The sequence below is a fragment of the Anarhichas minor genome, unplaced genomic scaffold (assembly GCF_050575085.1).
Source record: "Anarhichas minor isolate MPS153535 unplaced genomic scaffold, ASM5057508v1 ptg000025l, whole genome shotgun sequence".
Taxonomy (NCBI): domain Eukaryota; kingdom Metazoa; phylum Chordata; class Actinopteri; order Perciformes; family Anarhichadidae; genus Anarhichas; species Anarhichas minor.
In genome coordinates this window covers 523,013-544,019 of record NW_027466471.1, presented here as the reverse complement: position 1 = coordinate 544,019, position 21,007 = coordinate 523,013, and the positions used below count along the sequence as shown (strand labels likewise).

At 40.3% G+C, this 21,007-nt stretch overlaps 1 protein-coding gene across 1 annotated transcript; it reads right to left on the bottom strand.

The window, feature by feature from the left end:
• Positions 1–265: 265 nt before the first annotated feature.
• Positions 266–19,372, bottom strand: LOC142957433 (nuclear receptor subfamily 5 group A member 2-like). Its single transcript, XM_076099257.1, has 7 exons — positions 19,351–19,372; positions 17,514–17,632; positions 16,980–17,121; positions 15,663–16,318; positions 4,695–4,814; positions 3,497–3,644; positions 266–519 (listed from the first exon to the last, which is right to left on the bottom strand). Exons 1-7 carry the CDS (start codon positions 19,370–19,372, stop codon positions 266–268), a joined length of 1,461 nt encoding a protein of 486 aa, XP_075955372.1.
• Between the last annotated feature and the right edge of the window lie 1,635 nt (positions 19,373–21,007).

Here is a 21,007-nt window from a genome sequence, read left to right as displayed (position 1 = left end):
GGTCACATTAATGTAGCTCTGCTTGATATGAAAACAGTAACATTCAAAATGTAACTACCTTGAGTACAGATGGAGCTTTATAATTCCAAACTCTAAAAAACATTTTCTCCTCTCCAACTCAAACAAAAGCCCTCACGAAGACGATCCCATATGAACCTGTCTATCGCCATTCAATTTTTTTCATCCCACTCACACTTTCCCTCCCACACACACAGTTTCACCTCGAGAAACAACACAGGACGGGGGCGCCACCTGTGCGTATCCCTCACACGCACGCTCGCTTGGCGTGCAGCATCTCGATGAGCAGGTTGTTGCAGGGCACCTCTCCGCTCAGATGCATGTAGCACAGGTAGTCCTCAGCCTGCGTGCTGAGGGAGCGAAGCTCCGGCAGCCGCACAACCAGCTGGCTGAACTTCTCCTGGAACTGAGGGTAGGTGGACAGGGTGTACTCCAGCAGAGCCCCGTTCACCTGCTCCTGGACACCCTCCACGAATGCCTGGTCCTCAAGCAGCTTCACATCTGTACACACACACAGGATGAACAGGGATCATGACTCAGTGAGGGATGCTTTATGCTTTAAAATATGACGCTCTACGCTAGTGTCAGATTTAGACGTGCTAGGGCCGGCATGTAAAATGATGCTCATCACGTGCATACGTGCACGTCTTTTCAAAACAAACGTAGGTTTTTAGGTTTACTTACCTAACATAAATACTTGGTTAGGTTTAGGAAAAGATCGTGGTTTGGGTTAGAACAAGTGTGTTTTTACGTAGAATAACTACGTAATTGCCTTCATCCTTCTTGTTATGAACTAAGTAGTGTTCTGTGGCTTTCCTTCTTTGTTTCAGGAAGTTCCCACTATAACTAACTATCCAATCAGAGGCAGCTGATCCATCTACTAAAGGCCCTTCCTCACCTCCCTCACACTCATTCTCGGCCAGCATTTACGAACACTTAAAATGTGGTTTATTAATCTTTGTTTCCCTCTTCCTGTTGCTTCCACCTGAGCCGGGATTGTATCGTCTGTGGGCTCGTCTGGCATACAATCCCATATGAAAGGGTAACCCTGGATTTTGAAAGGTTGAAGATTCACATGGAATAGAGTTTTTGTGAATATGCTAAACTATCACAAAAGCTTGACATATTAACAAAGACAATTTATTGAAGGGTGGTGTGGAACCTGCTGGTTTTTCCTCTACTATTTAGTGTAGAGTAGACGCAGATGTCATTTACGACAACCTTACAAAATGAACAATAAATTGGGATCTTTGATGACCAGGAAACACAGGAAAGTTAAGCATTTTTCTGAGCAGTTCCTTTTTGAGCATGAAAGTTCCTTTCCTTGGAAATAGTAATTGGACAATAGTCTGATCTTGCGGTTGAGTTAATGTACTCGGTTTTGTTCTAGAGCTTTCAGGTACATCTCATGGTCATCAGGTAATGGAGTCAGCCATCTCTCTCACAACTGAGCAAACTCTAGTTGAGATCAGATCATATATTTGTGCTCAAGCTGCTCATAGCCAATATTGAGTGTAAAATGTGACCGTTTTCTTCAATTTGTAGTTTGTTGGTATTGTTGTTGTTAGGTTACATACGTTTTATATCAGAAAGTAGAAATAAAACAGTCGTAATGGTGCATGTAAACCATTCATTTGTGATACTAACGCTAGCTACTAGAGTCCGTTTGTATGCTGTGTCTATACGTTACGTATGAGATAGAGTGAGTGCATGGAGTGTGTGTGGCTGTGTGTATGCGTGTTTGTGTGAGACAATAGCCAAGCCCTCCGGTGGACCGGCATTCAGCATCAGCTGAGCCCATCTTGGAGAATCCATTCACAAAGTAATTAAATGTTTTGAATCAATGTTCTGAATCATCTTTTCAAACTGCTTAAGGGCAATTAAATTACCCCCGACAAACCTGACTCTGAAGACGAGGGAGAGCGAGAGCAAAGAAGCCGCAGCCAAAGACCGCAAATATTCTCTGTCTATGACAAGTGCTCTCCCCATTCAAAAGCTCTTTGTTCCCCGCTTGCCAGCGCTAAACAGCAAACACTTCTGAGAATCTGGGCAAGCTACATCTATGCTCTCTCCATCTGCACAAGCCGCCACATGAATGTCGGTCCTGCCATCGAATGATAGACCATCCATTACGCCTCTTTTGAATGCCATTAGTGGACAATGGTGGAGGAGGATGTCTTTGTTAATACTGGCTTTTGTCAACCCTAGAAATTTAATTAAGTGAATTTATTGGAGGGAAAAGGCCACTTTGGAAAATGCTTGTAACCTTACAGATAAATAGGTATTGCAGATAATCTGCAATTGTGACTTTTTTTTCATTAAAATGTCAGTGTTGCTATTCAAATTCCGCCAAAGTACAGCATCAGTATGACCCCGCAGCCCAACCAAGTTGATTGATTTTTACATCAAAACACGCCATTCTTCTGAAAGCACACAGTCTACAAGCTACACGTGTAAGCTCAGGCCTACGCTCAGGAACACATTCATTCATAGACAGGTCAATCAAAGATCAGTTACTCTGACTAACGCTAACGTTTGAAGGAAGAGGCTCTATGCTAATAGAGTTTTTCCTGTTTTAGCTGTTTTAGCCTCATGGGCCTCATGCATCAACATTCTCTCAAATTCCTCTCATATTTTATCTAGCGAGAGATGTCATCTCCAAATGTTCTTAACCATCCAAATCTGCTCTTACCAGGGGTGCTGAATGAAGAATCCCCTTGATCATGAATGGCAGGCATGTGGTGGCTGTATATTGTTAGCATAGATTATATAAGGGCAGGTGTTGTGCTATGTGCAGATACTCTGGCACGTGCCCACCATTTGGATCGATGTGACCAAAGAAAGTCTGTAAGAAGAAGAGTTTCAGCAGTAGTGGTACTGAACTGCTGTTAAATATATTTACACAAAGTCAACATGTGGTTTTCAGGCTTTACAGGAAGATCAAACAGCATTGAAGAGCAGCATGTTAGCTGTTCACAATCATCCAAGGGTTTTGATCATTGGATCAATGGACCAATAATATTTATTTAAAAATCGAATTAATATAATAACTCTAAAACATATAATAATCTAAATCGTATTGTGCTATATTAATGTGTTTTTTTATGTTCCTCAAATTAAAAACCTGTTTCCTTGCGTTGGACAGTTCTCTCGACTACTCATATGTTTTCGCTGTATGAGAAGAGCAAACATAAGAACACATTGGTGAATCCCAGAAATCAATGGGTACGAACAAAATAAGAACAAATTGTGGATGCGAACAAAAATTTGTTCTGATATCTGATTTTGCGTGAGACCCAATGATTCAGATATTAGCTATAAAGACAGCATCTCTTCTCAAAATATCATTTCTGTCAGATGATGATCACTGACCTGGTTTCATTATTCACTATTGTTTATTTTATTTAACACTTCATCTCCAGCCACACCGTCTTCACATTCATCACAGCGATGCAGCACACACATGAGGCCGACTCACTGGGGTTGAAGAGGAGAAGGAATTTCAGACAGGCGATCTCTCTGCGGTCCAGCTGCAGCGCCCGCAGCCTCGCCGCCAGCTCCTGCCCTCTCTGGACCAGACTGGACAGAGTTGCCTCAGCTTGGGACAGGATGAACGACAGCTCCACCTGAAAACACAGGCTCCAGTTATTCTCTAAGTCCTTTGTATACATCGGACTTAGGTCAGTGAAGCCCTTTACAATTCAATCCCCAAACTTGGCTTTTTTTGAGAAATTGAAGATGTTTTTTCTCCTTCAGTTATATCATTTGAGAAATGAAGTGTATTACTCAATATGATTTGTAGTAGTAGTAGTTGTAGTGTAGACGATGCAGTGTGTTCAGGTATGTGTTGCATGGTGACTTAAGCCATATATGTGCTTTTTCAAAATGAAGGCTGCTTCTAACTTAAAAATCATCCCGTGATCTTCCTGCCTATATATTCCAATGTCAACTAGGTATCCACATACGTATACCAGTGTGAAGCCTTTCATTGCCACCCATACTGTGCAGTGTACGGGTTAAACAGTTCATATTAATTAATAATTATTGTATTAAGATACAAGGTTGGAATGGTGTGGGAGGAATGCAGGGTTCCTCCAGCCGTGCTTATGAGAATTAGGTTTTGTTGCAAAATCAAATCCACCGCTTTCACAAGATCTCTTTGAGGTTTGGAATACTGGACGGGTCATATTGACCATTTATCATGAAGCCAATGACATGTCATTCACTGTCAGTCGACCTTTTATATAATAGAGTCTCCTCATGAGCCACAACAAATAGAAACAATGAAATAGATTTTGTGCTCATATGAATGCAAATCAATTCTTGGTTTTAATTTTCATCTGTTTCAGAGGCTGAAAGATCACACGTCTGAAGGAAACATTACACTATATGGTACATGTAGTTTTGGAAACGTAAATGAGCAAATTTAAAAATACATAAAATTGTTGTGCAAAGCATGGACCATGAGTGGCTTCAGTAGAAAGATATCAGATTTTGCTGTCAACCCTGAACAAAAAAGATCGGTAAGTCCTTAATTCAACTGGTTTTACAGCTGGTCCATTTGACAAATGAAGCAAATATTTGGGCTTTAACTATATTTTGAATGAAGTGCAGCACAAATGAATGCAGCGGTCAGTTCATTGTGCTGGTGGGAAGTTGTGTGAGGGAGTTGTTACCTCCTGGCCGGTCACCAGCAGGATGCTGTCTTCCTGTCCATGTTGCACTTGTCTGAAGATGTGATCCAGGACCAGAAGTTCAGACCAGCAGTTATGGAGCAGTTTCATTTGATCTCCCACCTCCAGGAAACACACACACACACACACACACACACACAGAGAGATGAAAGAATACATTATCTTAAAGCAAACCTACAGTCAGAGGTTCACTCTGTTCATACGTGTATATACTGTAGCTTTATTCCTTCTCTTTGTTATTTACACACTAAAGACCCTGATCCATATTCTTTCAAACTGAAATTGTGTTGATAATTACTGTCTCCCCCAGCATCTGTCTTCATGTTGTATGGAAGTGGAAATCAATATCCTCTTTTTCAAAGTATTTTTCAATTGTCTTTTCTATCATTTTGTATTGTTTATTATGGATCATGGAAACATTGCACATGGCTGAATTCCTTTTATGTGTAAACTCACTCGGCCATAAAACTGGATTCAGATTTCAATTGAATTCAACAATGCAATCAGCTCTCCTGGCATGCTATTAATACGCAGCCAAATGTCTCCGATATGTTACAAAAACAGATCAAGTGAGAAATGGGGAGACCATAAAAACAAGGAGTGACGCTTGTTGGTTGGTGTGTGTGCGTGCGCGTGTGTGTGCGCGCGTGTGTGTGTGCTGCTGTGTTGGGAGTTTGTGTTACTGCCGTGCCCCGTGTTGTGTATTTACGAGCATCGTCTGAGACCTCTTCAACCTGCTCACTTCTTCCTAACCACCCCCCCCCCAACACCACCACCTCTCCCAGTCACGTCTGCTCTGCTCTGGGGGATGGGTGTGCTTTTAGATTGAGCCCCCGCTTGCTGCAATATTGTCTGCAAACTGAAGGACACGACAGTCAGTAATTCTGCAGCCACAGCTGCTAATAGCCCAGACACACATTGGCCTGACACCAAGATGACAGAATTACTGTCCATCTGAATGAAACTATATATCAGTCACAGAGGGGTGGGTCCAATCTGGTTGGTCACATCTGGGCTGGATCAGAGGTGGGGGTCTGGGTGTACGGTGATAAAGGATGGGGTTAAGGAAGCAAGAGGTCTCTGTGACCTCCTGTGCTTCCTCTTCAAGAGGAGTCGGACACTGTGCTGCAGCCAAAGAATCCCTCTAAAAAAAAACTCAAATGTCCTGAACGTGAGGAGAAGGTCTTTATTTCATCTCCCACGTGGGTTCTAAATGTTTCTTTCTGTCCATGTTAGATCGTGGAACTGGGTTGGATTGATATATCAGGTTATCATCTGTCAAGTGTCATTTGACCCATCAGAGCCATATTCTATTTTACAGCCATGAAGTCCAATTCTCAGGGATTGTCACCGGAAATAAAAAGTGTGCATCGTAATCCTGTGAACAGACTGTACGGCAGCTGATGACGCTGCCAGCTGGCCCGCAGTGGAGGAAAACAGCCCATGACCAAGTAACGTAGTGCAACAAGTAGAACGCAAAGCAAATGAGGTGGAATATCGAGCAGTTATTGAAAGTTACACGTGGTATAATGACGAGTATAACAAGCGACAAAGTCACTGTAACTTGGTTAAGGAAGATCTACCGGAGGAGACCAGAGGAACTCATGATCACAGCAGAAAGTACTGAAGAGTGTTCGTCCTGAGCTTTGAAGCTTTACAGTGTCTTTCTTTATTTCCCATCACCCTTCTTCTGATTTGCATGTTATATTAACAGGTATGCATTAGGTCCTCCAAAACAAAAACAAATCCCATGAATTATATTATTATTCCCAATAACTGAACTCTATATTTGCAGCATTTTTGCATTTCATCACATAGACATGATAGATCAATCGACATTGTTATCAACCCTTGCCGTCACACTGACCAATGAATTAGCAGCATTTTGTGCAAATTTGTATGTTATAACAATTTAGCAAATAGGGCAGCCTCTACAATCTTTTTACTGGCATGTCAGATATTTTGGAAACCTTAAGTTTAGACCCCAAAAAGAGTTTCACATGTGTGAAGTTAAAGCTACCACGGATGCAGCTGGTGGATCCCTTCTTGTAGTGATAATTACCAAGACTTCACTACCTACACTGTGCACTACTTGGTGCGTCTTTAACATGTTGCTCCTCTTACTGACAGATGACGGACAGTTTTCCATTTTGAGTTACACAGGCAGATGTTGTTATGGACATTTCATATCAGCAGAAATGTCTGGCATTAGCACACAGATATGTTATATTAGTATCAACCTTTAAAATATATATAAAGTAACAACCCTGTGTGTAAAAAAGACCAGCAACAACCATTTCAATTCAACAGACCTGGATTGAGCTTGATGTAAGTAGGAAGACGTCTTTATATACTAATCAGCTTGCTGATCAAGAGCAATTATTTTTATTTTGAGGGATTATCGGTCGAGGCTAAACATGTGCATTGAGTGGGATTTGCAGCGGTGTGACAGTTCCTCCTCACTGTGCAGCTGTGGTGTGTCAGTGTGCTGAAATAAGGCTCAGAGTGCTGCGAAGCTGTGCTCGGCCTGAGGGGACCGACGGCAGCAGATACAGAAGAAATGTTTGGAGCTTTAACTAAATCGGTGCATTATACTTCAAACATACAACATACTCTGGTAGCCTAAGCACAAGCTACAGGCAAACTAGCATGCACATATACAGACCCAAAACTAACGTAACCTGTGCTGCCCTCACCAACAAAGCTGCAGGGTTGAATGGCAGGAATACAACACATGCAGCTCTCCGAATCTCTGAGGAAGTTTCCCCTCAGCCAATCCACGGTTTAACTTGACTACCTGCTAATTAATACGTTAATGCGTACTAATGCAACACTGGGAAAGATTTAATGTAACCAAACAAATACAAACTCCATATCTTTTAACTGTTTCTCCCATTTCAAATAGTGTTTCTATTTCAAACCTTCTCGCACATGTGACTTTTAAATCCAATGTCTCCTGTCTCCTGCCTTTAGTAGCTGAACATTTGTGATGCTCATTGTGTGCACTTCCTCAGCAACATCTTCCGTGTTCAACAGGTGAACGGAAGGTCAAATACAAGACACGACAAAGACATCCTCTGGGGAGCTGCAGGAATCATAGCTTCCATTCTGCTCACGAATTAGCAACAATGTAGACGAGAGCAGCGAGAGCCGAGCGGTGGAGAGCACACATTTTCCCGTTATCGCCTGCATGGAATGCAATTATCCAGCCCAGCTCTTTCTGTGCGAGGCTTTCTTGGCAAAATATGCACATCTTTGTTCTCACTGTCTGCATACATGAGAATGGTCTGACTGTCATCAGAATTACATCTCGTGGAGCAGAAGGTTGTGAGGAGGCAACATGAAGTAGCACGGTGTTATGGTGAGAAAAACTGTCAAGTTGCAAAACAAAATGTGAAAAACTGGAAAATGTGGAAATGACCTCATGCACAATATGCTGGTTTATATTCTACCTGTGTTTTCATAACAGGGATTTTCATTACTGCTGAAGATCACTTTATTTTCCTATCTTTGACGCAACATTAAGCTAAATGTTTATTCATATTTTCTGGTATCTGAGAATAATGCATATCCAAAGCTAAAGTACCATCCCATCTCCCACACACACACACACTTATAACCGTTCTGCTTATAAATGCGTCAATTTACTAACAATGTCCAGTGAAATCATTCAGTGAGAACGTATTCTGCTGGTTGTATCAAACATTTGACAGATTGTTTTGTGTCTAACCAGCTGTCTGCTAGATATGAAATGCATATATGATCACCCTAGCACATTATGATCCACTTATAGCTCTGTATAATTATAGTTATAAGCACTAAATATTCATATATAAAGCATTTCATAATGACTTATAAGGTCAAGTACCGTAATACTTCACTCACTGAGAAAATGTATTTTACGAGTGTTGTTGCAGATTTAATGATATTTTTTCACTTAACTTAAAACAAACAATGACCACTTATAGTAATGTATACATTATTACATTATAATGCATTATAACAGTGATTCTAATGTTTTATAAAAAAGAGTATAAGAATCATAGATTATGCCTTTATAAGTCATTATAAAACGCTTCATGTGTTATGATTATTGCTATAAATCATTATGAATATGTATGAGTGCTTAACTATAATTATGCGGTGCTCTGCTGTTGAGACGGGATATGTTTACTATATTGACATTAAAGTGAAATCACCGTCCGTCACAGACCTTAACCAACAGGCTCTTGTTGCTGACACTGAAAGTGAAAGTACGTTTCTCGTACTGACTCGTACGCTGATCTCCGGTGTCTTGGCAGCAGTTATGTTTCCCTCGAACCGTAACTGGAAAAACAAACTAGTAGTGAGCATAATCTAAGGGAGACATGGCTCGTCAAGCATTGCTGTAATATGTAGCAGCGTCATGTTGTCTCAGTGGATTAACCAGAAAAGAAAGATGTCTTTTTTAAAGCTTTGTCTTGTGCCCATGACATCATTAAGAACGATGAAGGCTTATTAAAATAAATTATAATATTCTCAGTGCTTGTACAGTGGGTTAAGAAAAGTGCATCCACAGATCATCAGTCATTACTGATTACCGGAATTATCTCTATGTGTTCAGCTGTTGTTTAAGTCATTTGTACACGTGTGAGAGTGAATGTGTTATAAGGGTGAATGTGTTATGAGGGTGAATGTGTTATGAGGGTGAATGTGTTATGAGGGTGAATGTGTTATGAGGGTGAATGTGTTATGAGGGTGAATGTGTTATGAGGGTGAATGTGTTATGAGGGTGAATGTGTTATAAGGGTGAATGTGTTATGAGGGTGAATGTGTTATGAGGGTGAATGTGTTATGAGGGTGAATGTGTTATGAGGGTGAATGTGTTATGAGGGTGAATGTGTTATGAGGGTGAATGTGTTATAAGGGTGAATGTGTTATGAGGGTGAATGTGTTATGAGGGTGAATGTGTTATGAGGGTGAATGTGTTATGAGGGTGAATGTGTTATGAGGGTGAATGTGTTATGAGGGTGAATGTGTTATAAGGGTGAATGTGTTATGAGGGTGAATGTGTTATGAGGGTGAATGTGTTATGAGGGTGAATGTGTTATGAGGGTGAATGTGTTATGAGGGTGAATGTGTTATAAGGGTGAATGTGTTATGAGGGTGAATGTGTTATGAGGGTGAATGTGTTATGAGGGTGAATGTGTTATGAGGGTGAAGGGACCCACTGAGGCTGCATATGACGGCGGGCACCACTGTTAGTGCATCAGTGTTGCAACTGTACTACACATGAGAAAATACAAACACGTTAAACAACATGGTTAAGTAGTAACATGCATGAAATATGAGTTATGACTATGTTTGAACGCATACACACCGGAGGACATCTCAAATGAAAACAGAGACAGGTTCTTTTGGACTTTTGTGTACATAAAGAATCTGGATATTTTGGCGAGGATTCAAAGAAATGCACTATTAAAATATATATGTTTATGTAACACGTCCATGATAATGAAAGATGAGCAACATTTATGCTTCTGCATCAGTAATGCAGGGGAGTGTTCCAGCCATGTAATCCCTCTTCCACACACAGGCAGTATAAAGATACCTTGTTGTTGTTAGTCTGAGAAGATACAACAAATCTCCTCAGCACCACAATGTGCTCTTTGTTTTTGAGACAAGGAAGGTACAATAGTAACAACAAAAAGACTAATCCCTCTGGATGTTCTCAGAAACTATAATTCTATCACCACTTTGAGTCCTTTTCATACTTTGGTTTGGACACTGAGAGCAAATCAGATGTTGTAAAAATCAGTTCCATTCATTCAACAGATGGTTATCATACAGGACGCACTGATGATTAACGCGTATTTGTTGTATCAGAGTACTTTGCTGTACTAGGTGCTGTTGTGTGAATGACCATCTAAAACATTGTTAACACAGACAAAGGCTACAAATGTCTGAGCAAATGATTCAGTTAAGGGTTCATGCACCCAAAGTAAAAACATAAGAACACACACCTGTTGACTGTAGCCATGCTGAGTTATCCAGAATGTGAGAATCAATCTGAGATATCTGAACATCTGTTTCCATGTGAATGACTCTCTGGAGGCTACGGGGAGAAACAGAGATACTGTTTCTGGAGAGAGATATTGCTGTTGGAAATGTTTAATGTTACAAACGAATTCCATTCACCTCCATCATTCTGATCTCCTTTCTTTTCTTTTCTTTTTGCTTTTTTTGGGGGGTTAGGCAACAAAAGGACTTGGTTAGGTTCAGGAAGATGATCGTGGTTCGGGGTGAAAGGACGTTACTTCAGTTACACACAGGACCTGTTCTGGAGCCAGCAGACAAACCAAACAGTTGCATGTTGCAGGAATTTGAAACATTGACAAGTGATCCGTGCAGCTCTGTCGATCAGGTTCTGTTCATTATGGTTTCCAGTGAAAAAGACGGGCCATGTGCAAATATCTCTGCCAACATGTGGTTCTGAACAGATTATGAACTTGTTTATTGACCTAGCGACCAGCAGTAGAAGACATATGTGGCAGTCCCAGGATAGAAACATGTGATGTGAGTGTGAAGTAGGAGAGGAGCAGACCTGCTCTGACTGTGCCTGAGTAAATCAACTCCATTTGATCCAAAGACAGAAATCTCACCAAATCTCACCAAGGCCAGAATCAACCTTCTGTTGCTTGGTAAACTAATCGGTTGGATCAGTTTGAACATGGCTCATCGACAGATGTTTGTTTGTCAGCACATTATGTGATGACTCACACAGGAAGGTCTGATTTGTCAGAATCCCCTATTTTCACTGGGAGAGGTGGGCGTATCCAGCCTTACTGTTCACCACAACTACAGTATTGATTTCTCCATCATGGGACTGTGTTACTAAATCATCTGCTCTGTCCAACACTACTGTGTCTGTGGCACAATCACAGTGCTGGAGATGATGGAGTAGGACACTGATGTATGTCCAATCATTATCCCCAGATGTGTCTGTGTGTGGATCAGCATTGAGGAAACAGCAGCCAGGAAGAACCGCCTCACGAGGCTGAAAGTAATCCAGTACTCACTCCTCAATCAAGACAATCAACTCGTGGTATCTGTAGTAGCTGCCATGAATAGAAATAAGGAAAGTACAAATATCTCTTTTTATACCTTAATTTCCATTAAAACAGTGTGTGTTTATGTATTAATTAATATTCATGAAGCTTTATCTTTCCCTTCTCTTCCTGTAAAGTACAAAGATAAATGAAATAGGTACTGTTTTAGTTCAAATCATGTATGATTGTCTGATGGAGGATCATTCCATTGGTCCAGTGTGCGACCATGAGTCAGTCCGTGAGTGAGTGAGTGGAGTCTACTTGACTCCATTTAGAGTCAAGTAGACCATAAAGCAGAGTATGCTTTAGGGCGGGGCTACACAGTGGGAGTGGTCTGTGTATTCATGTGACTACTTTAACCCTTTCACAGTGTGTTTTCACTTCACAAGAAATAAATGTAACAATTTGATCACCGGAAAATGTATTATTTAGCTTTTGGTTGTACTTAGCTCCGCCCTCTTGTGGCCCTTCTGGTCTCAAAACAACAAGACGGAGACGGACAAAATGCCAAACTAATGCTTCAGTCTAATGGCTGATGTCACAGTGACTACGTCCACTTCTTATCTACAGTCTATGATTTTGGCAAATATCAAATCTGATTCTACATTTACATTAATTACCTCAAGCAGGTCTCTTGTCTCTGCAAGTTGATTTTCATAAATCAGCATTTACCAATTGTCCCTAAATGAGCTAAGTGGATTTTGAATGAATTGTGAGTCAATTTCATCAACTTTAAATGCATTCATTTATTTCTTCATACTGAGAAGGCATGAAGACTGTGAACTGTACAGGCTGTTCTCAGACAGCGTTCTATACCTACACAGATGAATGCACTTAATTCTGAGATATCCCGTGGATGAAAGAAAAGCTCTTTGTTGTTTGTGGGAACTGTTCGTTCCTCGTGTGACACAAAAAGTCAACGTTGATTTCTTTGTCACGTAACTGGCGGACTTCAGTTATGGCACTTCTGTAGTTATTTAAACCCAAAACACAATATTTTCCTAAACCTAAGTAAATAGTTTTGTGGCCTCAACCTGACTAAGAAGTTTCCTGTTAAGACTGAAGTTTATTTTGAAAAGACCGTATGCATGTAACCAGCAGAAATTGACACGTGTTGCTGGACTTTTGTAGGAAAACGCACAAAAAACGAGAAGTAACTTTTTGTAAAATATTATACAAACCACTGTATGAGATTGAGCGGCTTAAACGAGTTACCTGGTCTTAAAAATAAACGTTCTTATTCCTTTTGAGCAAAGTAAATGTTATGTACCCATGTTTTAGTTATGTTGGGATTATTAATATGTTGTGTTGTTAGAGACAAAGTAACAAATAGTAAATAAAAGAGGAATAAAGGAAGAAGAACATGACGAGTCCCTGCTAAAGCTTGGGATTATTAATGTGATGAGCACAACATCAGTTATAAAAACAACATTCATGAAAACATTGTTGGTCAAGTTTGAGATTTGGGGCGATTTTGCTTCAAATAAATATCTTCCTTCAGTAGTGGAAAGAAAACGTCCCAAATACACATACAGGTGTTTATTTTCAGCACAGTCTCGTTGCAGCTCTGAAAATAGGCACCAAATGCATTCTGTTAGTTTTGTGCACGTGTCTGTTTTTGTGTTGCTCAGGACGAAACAATGCCGATGGAAAGTCATTAAGGATCCTCTTTCATAGTGGATACACAAATTAAACACATCCATGTGACTATGCAGGGGCAGACCTAATGACATATTAAATATCGATAAAAACTTAAGGTGGTCGGGAGGGGAGGTGGGTCCAACAAACACATGGTCTTAAACCTAACTAACCGGTTTTGTTGTCTAAGCCTAACTTAAGTTCTGCAACGTAACGTCATCCTGGGAAAAAACACTTTGTGTCCCTGTACACAAAACCAACAGGTAGCATTTTGTGACTATTTCACGAACTGCCTTGAGACTTTGTTATTTTTTATTTTGTTAATTTAATGCTAATTTGTCTTTTCGTGTAGATTTCTCCTGAATCCCCCAGAGTTAGCATCAGATAACGCCTGATTTAAACATTACATTTCAGAGAACTTGTAATACAAGAAAATAATTGTCTTCATAAGTAATCAGTTCACCTGTAGTGTCTTCATAATGTAATCTTATAATACATCTTTAAAGGTGTTTTTCTCTCAAACTCTCAGCCAGAAATCTCCTCCAGTTTCATAGCTATCTATACTCTGAACGTTTTTACTGAGGGCTTTGTTATTTCATCATTCATAACTTAATTATGCAACATTTCATGTCTGTTGGCTGTTTTTTCTGATTTGTGGAGTAAAGAAAGATCCTCTTTGTAAAAACCTTTCCAGGTTCAAAATTCTTGTTTCATTTTGTTGAAAGAATGAAAGAATTCTGAACCTGGTTTTATCCAGTATTCACATTTCTGTTCTGGAAATATATGCATAATAGAAATAATGACTAATTTGCATATTTAAACATGTATTATTTTTAAGTAAATGTAAAAATAATTGTCTTAATTTAAGTTATCAAAGGGAGGTTTCATGATGATATGCATTAGTTTACCAGAGGTGTCTCACATTAGTAGTGTTTGGGGATTCATCCAAGTTTCATATGTTTATACAATTTGAGGCATTACATGAGACTACTTTGAATTTCTACATTACAGGCTGACTTGAATGTTTATTTTGTTCGATGTCGTAGATTGTTTTTTATTCTCCGCATATTTAGAGGGAGAAGGTATTCAAAGGGTCCAACCAGAATTCACTGCTGAGGGGACATTTATTTATCACGCTATCATTATTGCTGTGATGGATTATGTTGTAATTTTATAATGTTGTTTATGACATACTGTATATTGCACCTCTGTCCATCATGGGAGAGAGATCCCTCCTCTGGTGCTCTCACTGAGCTTTCTTCCTTCTTTTCCCTTTAAAATTAAAAAATAAAAATCTTTTAAAAAATAAAGTTTTTCCTTTCCTGACGCGAGGGTCCGAGGACAGAGGAGGATGTCGCATGCAGAGCAGATTGTAAAGCTATTTGGGGCAAATTTTTATATTGGGCAATACAAATGAAAAAAATTCAGTTTTGATTCGTAGATTGTTAAACAGATGGACACAGATTCTGATTGTTAGCCACTTACAGTTTTGATACAGACATCACGAGCAATGTGTACCAGGTCTGTTCCTGTCTGAGCACACTGGCTCTGCAGGGAGAAAGAATCTGAATGTTTTGCCTCCCGAAGCAGTTGATTTATCAAAACATTTTTCACAACATGTTTATGATTGAAATCAGTACCATAGATGTCTCAAGGTGAGCAGGAGAAACAAAACTGAAAAGAAGTGAGAGGAAATAAACAGAACCAAGCAAACGGAATAGGAGAGAGGATTGTTGTAGATCAGTGCAGAGCCACAGCTCAGTGTGGCCCTCATCTGTCCATGCAACACGTCATCCATTTGTAACTTGTTTCCCTCGCTTCTCTGTAAAGTGCAGCCTAGCTGCGCAACACCATCTCTTGTTTGATTGGTGCCCATGTCTGTGTTGGTACAGACTCACGAGAATTAATATTTGGCGGTTTGGCTGCATTCTAATTTTCTAATGCCATGAAAATAGGACTGTCTTTTTTTGGAGGACATACAAATGTATGGATTATGGAGTGTATATATAATGTATATATATATATATATATGTGTGTATATATTATGTAGTGTATATATAAACCAGTGTCTTTGGAAGGGAGACGAACCAAAGCTGTGTTGTAATGTGTGATATAGACGGCTGTAAAGAGCAGCTTTACATCTGTAAAATGAGACGTTGTCCTCCACCATGTGGAGTGTGTACATTTGTGAGCATGAGGATATGATACAGGGTTTGGGACTCACCCTGAGCTCCTTGAAGAAGATACAGCTCCGAGCCCACTCCACTATGGAGAATAGAGTCTGATCTGCCATGCGACACATGAGGCTGAAGGTGCTGGGCTTGTCCAGCCGGCCCCGGCCGCTCTGCTCCTGCTGCAAATGAGCTACGATCTTATTCTGCACCACCAGCTCGTCTGGATCGCAGCGCAGCAGCTCCAACACCAGCGGTGGCAGGCTGGGCGGCTGTGGCGAGGCCGAGGGGTACATGTCTGGGTAGGGGTATCCGGTCAGAGACTCAGGGGAGCTGGTGTAGTCGGGACATTCGGCTTTAATCGCCCTGCCAGGGAAGGCTGTGTACTGGTACTGAGAGGTGAGGGGCACGTGGGACTGCATGGCCATGCCCAGGGATGGCGGTCCATAGAGGTTGGCCTCGTACTCTGTAGGGGTGATGGAGCTCGGGGTGGAGGGAAGCAGACTTTTGGAGATGGTGGGCAGGCTGTGCAGGGTGCCGGTGAATCCGTAGTCAGTCTGAAGAGGAGAGGCCGGTGGAGGAGCCGCGCTCTCCAGCTTGAACCCGTTGGATCGTATCAAAGCCTTCTTCTGCTGCTTCAAGGCCCTGTCTCTCTTGTACATGGGGCCAAATTTATTCCTCCCCCCACGCATGCGGTCTGCACGCACCGCTGTCACACAAGAGACAAGAGGTGAAAAACAGATTTACAGATCAAACTCCAACTCTAGTGAATGTCCTGCACTGAAAACTCCTTGATAAGCATTGAACTGTAACAGTATAGAGTCAAATCATAACTTGTATTTCACCAGCATCCCCAACTATTCCTGCAGAGTAAATAACAGACATGTTGGTCATTCATACTTCCCTATTTAGGGCTGAGAAGAATCCTCAGAGCCTGTGCAGCTCTACTCCTTCTTGTAGTCTAAATAGAGCTTTTGATTTAAAACAGGGGAGTCTCTGGGGTTTTATCAGTAAGTCAAGAATGTGTCCTTTTTCTGCTACGGAAGCAGGTGCTTTCCTGCATTGCTCTCTGGGAATTAATCCCATCCCATGTGTGTAGGGAACAACATGAGAGCCACAATATCTCAAAGGTTTTTATCATAGTAATCATGTAATAACAATTACATTAAAAATGAATACACACAATATGTGCCTTTACATCATTGTTATTATAGTTGGAATCAAAATACACAATGAGAAATGTGCAACAATGGCCAAAATATAAATATATACAATATTATTTTTTCTCCCAAATAAATATAGTGATATTATTATTATTGTTGTTGTTGTTATTAATATTATTATACGGGCTTGAATACAGTGAACTCTACCTTCTAGCCGCATCCCGACGTTGAGGCACTTTTGGAAGCGACAGAACGGACATCTCTTCCTCTGGGTTTTGTCTATTTTACACTCCTGGTTCTCCGCACATGTGTACCTCTTGTTGTTCTGCACTGTCCTCTTGAAGAAGCCCTGAACAACAGAGACACGTTGGAAACGGCAGGTTAGCAGAGTATTTAACATTGTAAGATGCAATCTTGCGCCCTCGAAATAAAACGTGGCGGGTGAACCGTGACTGCGTTCCAATAGTAGAGAAAAAGAAATACTCGATAATGCATATGGCGTCTAAAAGCACGCGCTACTCACTTTATATATCAGCTAAAGTGAGTAGTCTATGTGTGCAATGTAGCGTTTTTCTATTTCAGTATTTCAAAGTATACATTTGAATAATCGAGAAATATTTCTAATGCCAAAATATTGTAGGAGAGGTTCACTTTAAAGTTTGGTGTGATGATTTATTATATCGAATATCATGACAACATCCGTTTCGATTGGTTTCGGGTTGGTTTATCTCCGTGTGTTACCTTGCAGCTCTCGCAGGTGAGCAGGCCGTAGTGGTATCCAGACACTTTGTCTCCGCACACAGGACACAGCTCTTCCAGGTCATCATCATATGTGTATTCCATAACCTTCAAAGTGACACCTGGTACATACGCACGTGCACAAACACACACAGACAGACACAGGCACACTTTAGTGTACAAATAAACACGTGTGAATAAACACGGCGTGCAGAATATAAGAGAAAAGAATCTGAAAATGCTCCAGGCCTCCAGTGTTACTGACACAACGTTCTCCTATCACGCAAACATAATAATGTGCCGTCTGTTGTTTCTTCCTCTTTCAATTTAAATTACATTTCTCAGTAATCTGCCTTCATTTTTATGCAGTTGACCATTTGAAATAGTCCCAGTGCTGTCGAGCTGTTGTTTTTCACATGTAATGCAATTTAATCTGACGTAAAAATAAGAAGAATTAGATAACTTTTTGTAAATGAGCTTTAACTGATTATTTCGAAATGTCCTAGACATGAAAAAGTAATATATTTATATATTTATTTGATCGATATTACAATAATGATAATACATAAACATATATATACATTTCACAAAGAAAGGCTGTTTTATACAATAAGGCCTCACATACGTTGTATAGGCCTATCTAAATAATAAATAATCAAAATGAATGTAAGTGTTCTAATATACATTATAATAATATAAATATGTGCGCATACGGGCTAATAAAGCCATATACAATTAGCCATCAGCCTCTAAAAAAATACACCTATTAATAAGGAGGTTATATAAGCTATGGTGTACTGCCACTCGTGTACTGGAATTAATAAAACCAACATACCGCTGATAAATGTAGCCAAATGTGTTTGTAAAACATCTATTTTCCTTTCCGTGGGTTTGAACCCGCTCCATTATTTCCGTTACACTGGATTTATATTACGGAGCCAAACTAACGCTCGGTTCGGTCCCGTCGCGCGGAGCAGTGATCAGCTGGGAAATATTAGCCTTTATTACACTGCTGCCGACAACCGCGAAAAAGAGGCGCCTCGCGCCCCACGAAGCAGTCCAGGGAACACACACGCTACGTGGGCTCTTGTATGTCGCCGCGTGCCATCAGCACCACGGTCATCAGAAGACAAACACCAAATCTTGAATTAATATTACTGTTATTATTATTATTATTAGTAGTAGTAGTAGGAGTAGTAGTAATAGTAGAAGTAGTAATAGTAGAAGTAGTAGTATTATAAGTAGTAGCAGTAGTAGTATTACTACTAGTAGTATTATCATTCATATTATTATATTATTATCATATGCGTTTTTACATTCTAAAACGATTGACCAATTTACTTATAGTATTTTGCTGTAGCTTTGCTAAATTATTAACTGCGAGATTTTACGTTGAGTCATAGGCTACCAAATATATATATTTTTATTCTATTGAATTATTTTCTATTTCATTTTTGTAAATTTGGATCAGTTAAGTTTCACAATTCATGGTGTAATTTTAAAATATTTTTTTTTAAATCGACCTACTTTAGAAAGTGTCCTGTTCTAAGTTAGTTGCTGGTTCAGTAATTTGCTGTTTTATAATGAAATATAACTATCTTTGGCTACAGCAAATGGCAGACAATTATTCATCTTAATAATTAAACAACGGGTTATGGATCTCTGGATGAGTTATGCAGTGCCAGGCCATTTAGCCTGTACGTCAACATGTAGGCCTCCCTGAATTTATTGGGATTAAATTGGTTTCTTGACTCGAGCAAAACAAAAGTCATATCTCTGATGGATGCGCGAGCTGTGCTCTGAATGCAGAACACAGAGTGTAGAATACGGACAGACTTACCGTGAGCCTTGTCTCCCAACATTTGAACAACAGACAGCAGCCAGTCAGCGATGATTGTCTGATAATTAAAACCTGAGTGGGTGTTGCTGCCGCCGTGCATGAGCTGCTGAGGAGAACAGTTTAAAAAGGACCAATAGCAATCCGGATGGTCGGTGTCTAGGACACGGCTGGTTGAGCCAGTAGGGCCGGTAGTGCGTGAGTGATGATGACCATTGAAGATCTCGGAGTGAAACTCCTTCAGTCCACTCGCTCTTTACTGCGCCTGCCTTATCACAAAAGTTAGACTCCCGTGATTCTATTGGTGGAAACCAAGTCACGTGACGGATGCTCGCTGGCGCTGCCTCCTCCGTGAAAATGCCTGGACAGGAGCGCGGAGCGGTGCTGATGGAGAACTCACGCTTACTATGAGACTTATTATGAATTAAAGAAATTGTGCTTCAACACTATTTGAAATAAAAAAATAAACAGCCGTAAATGTGCAGCTGCAGAGGAGATGTTCATAGGCAGCTGAATAAATAAAGCGCAACGGACACGTTTATATTGGGAGGCATGCAAATACATCCGTATTACAATAGTGTTATTAATAGGCTAAAAATACCTGTTATTATTATAACGATTGTGATTATGATTATTGTGATTATTGATTAGGATATATTTACGTTATATATATGTTGCATATTATATACATACAGGACATATATATATAATGTACAACATATTTTTATCTGGTATATATACTGCTTGTCAGTTTATTTTGACCCTGTAGCCTGTTCTATTCGGTCATTCATTGATTTCTATATTTATCTGGTTGTACACATGTGGAGCAGGACATATGTTTCAGCAGACTGAAATACATTGGCATTAATATTAATTGAGTGTGACAGGGCATTTTGCTTGGTAAGCGCTGTGGAGAGTCAAACTGTCTATTGTTAGTTGAGACAGGAAGCAGTGGGCGGCTGCTGAGGGTCACTGTGTGGAAACAGAACAAAGCTGAGGGTCCTGCAGCTATAGACCAAGGCACCATGTTAAAGACAAGAAATACAACGATGACTGAAGTCGACACAAAACATTCACATCCAATCACTGTCGTTGATTACCGTCACGTTCTAGACTGTCAGCTGAGTTCAGTCTGCATAGAGTGACGGTCTCTCTACCTGCAGGCTCCCCTCCCTCATGGTCTAGGATGACCGCTCCAGACCACCGACTTTACTTCCTATTAATGTTCATTCAGCTCTAATTCACCAGAATAGCCACTCAGACAATGTATCAGAATGCACTTTATTCCTCGAATGTAAGACAGTTCTATAATTCATAATATAATTGGATAAATAATCCTTTTATAACCCTGAGATGTCTAAATCACATGTAAACCTTGATACCAGCCTTAAATTAGGTCTCTCACAGATCAGAGGATTGGCCTCTGAATTATATATTCCATTCACTCAGATCTTAATTATTGTTGTATGAGCAGACTGAGGAGCAGACAGTTAGAAATGCTCAGTGCACGTGTCAGTGCATGAGAGGGTTTTGAGTATCTGGAATTAGCAACTAAAAGTGTTTGGTTATCGATTGATCAGGTATAAGATACCAAAGGAGCTCGTTCATCAAACCCGACCTCCTCTACGTGAAGGAAAGAATACAAGTCTGTCGTTAACCT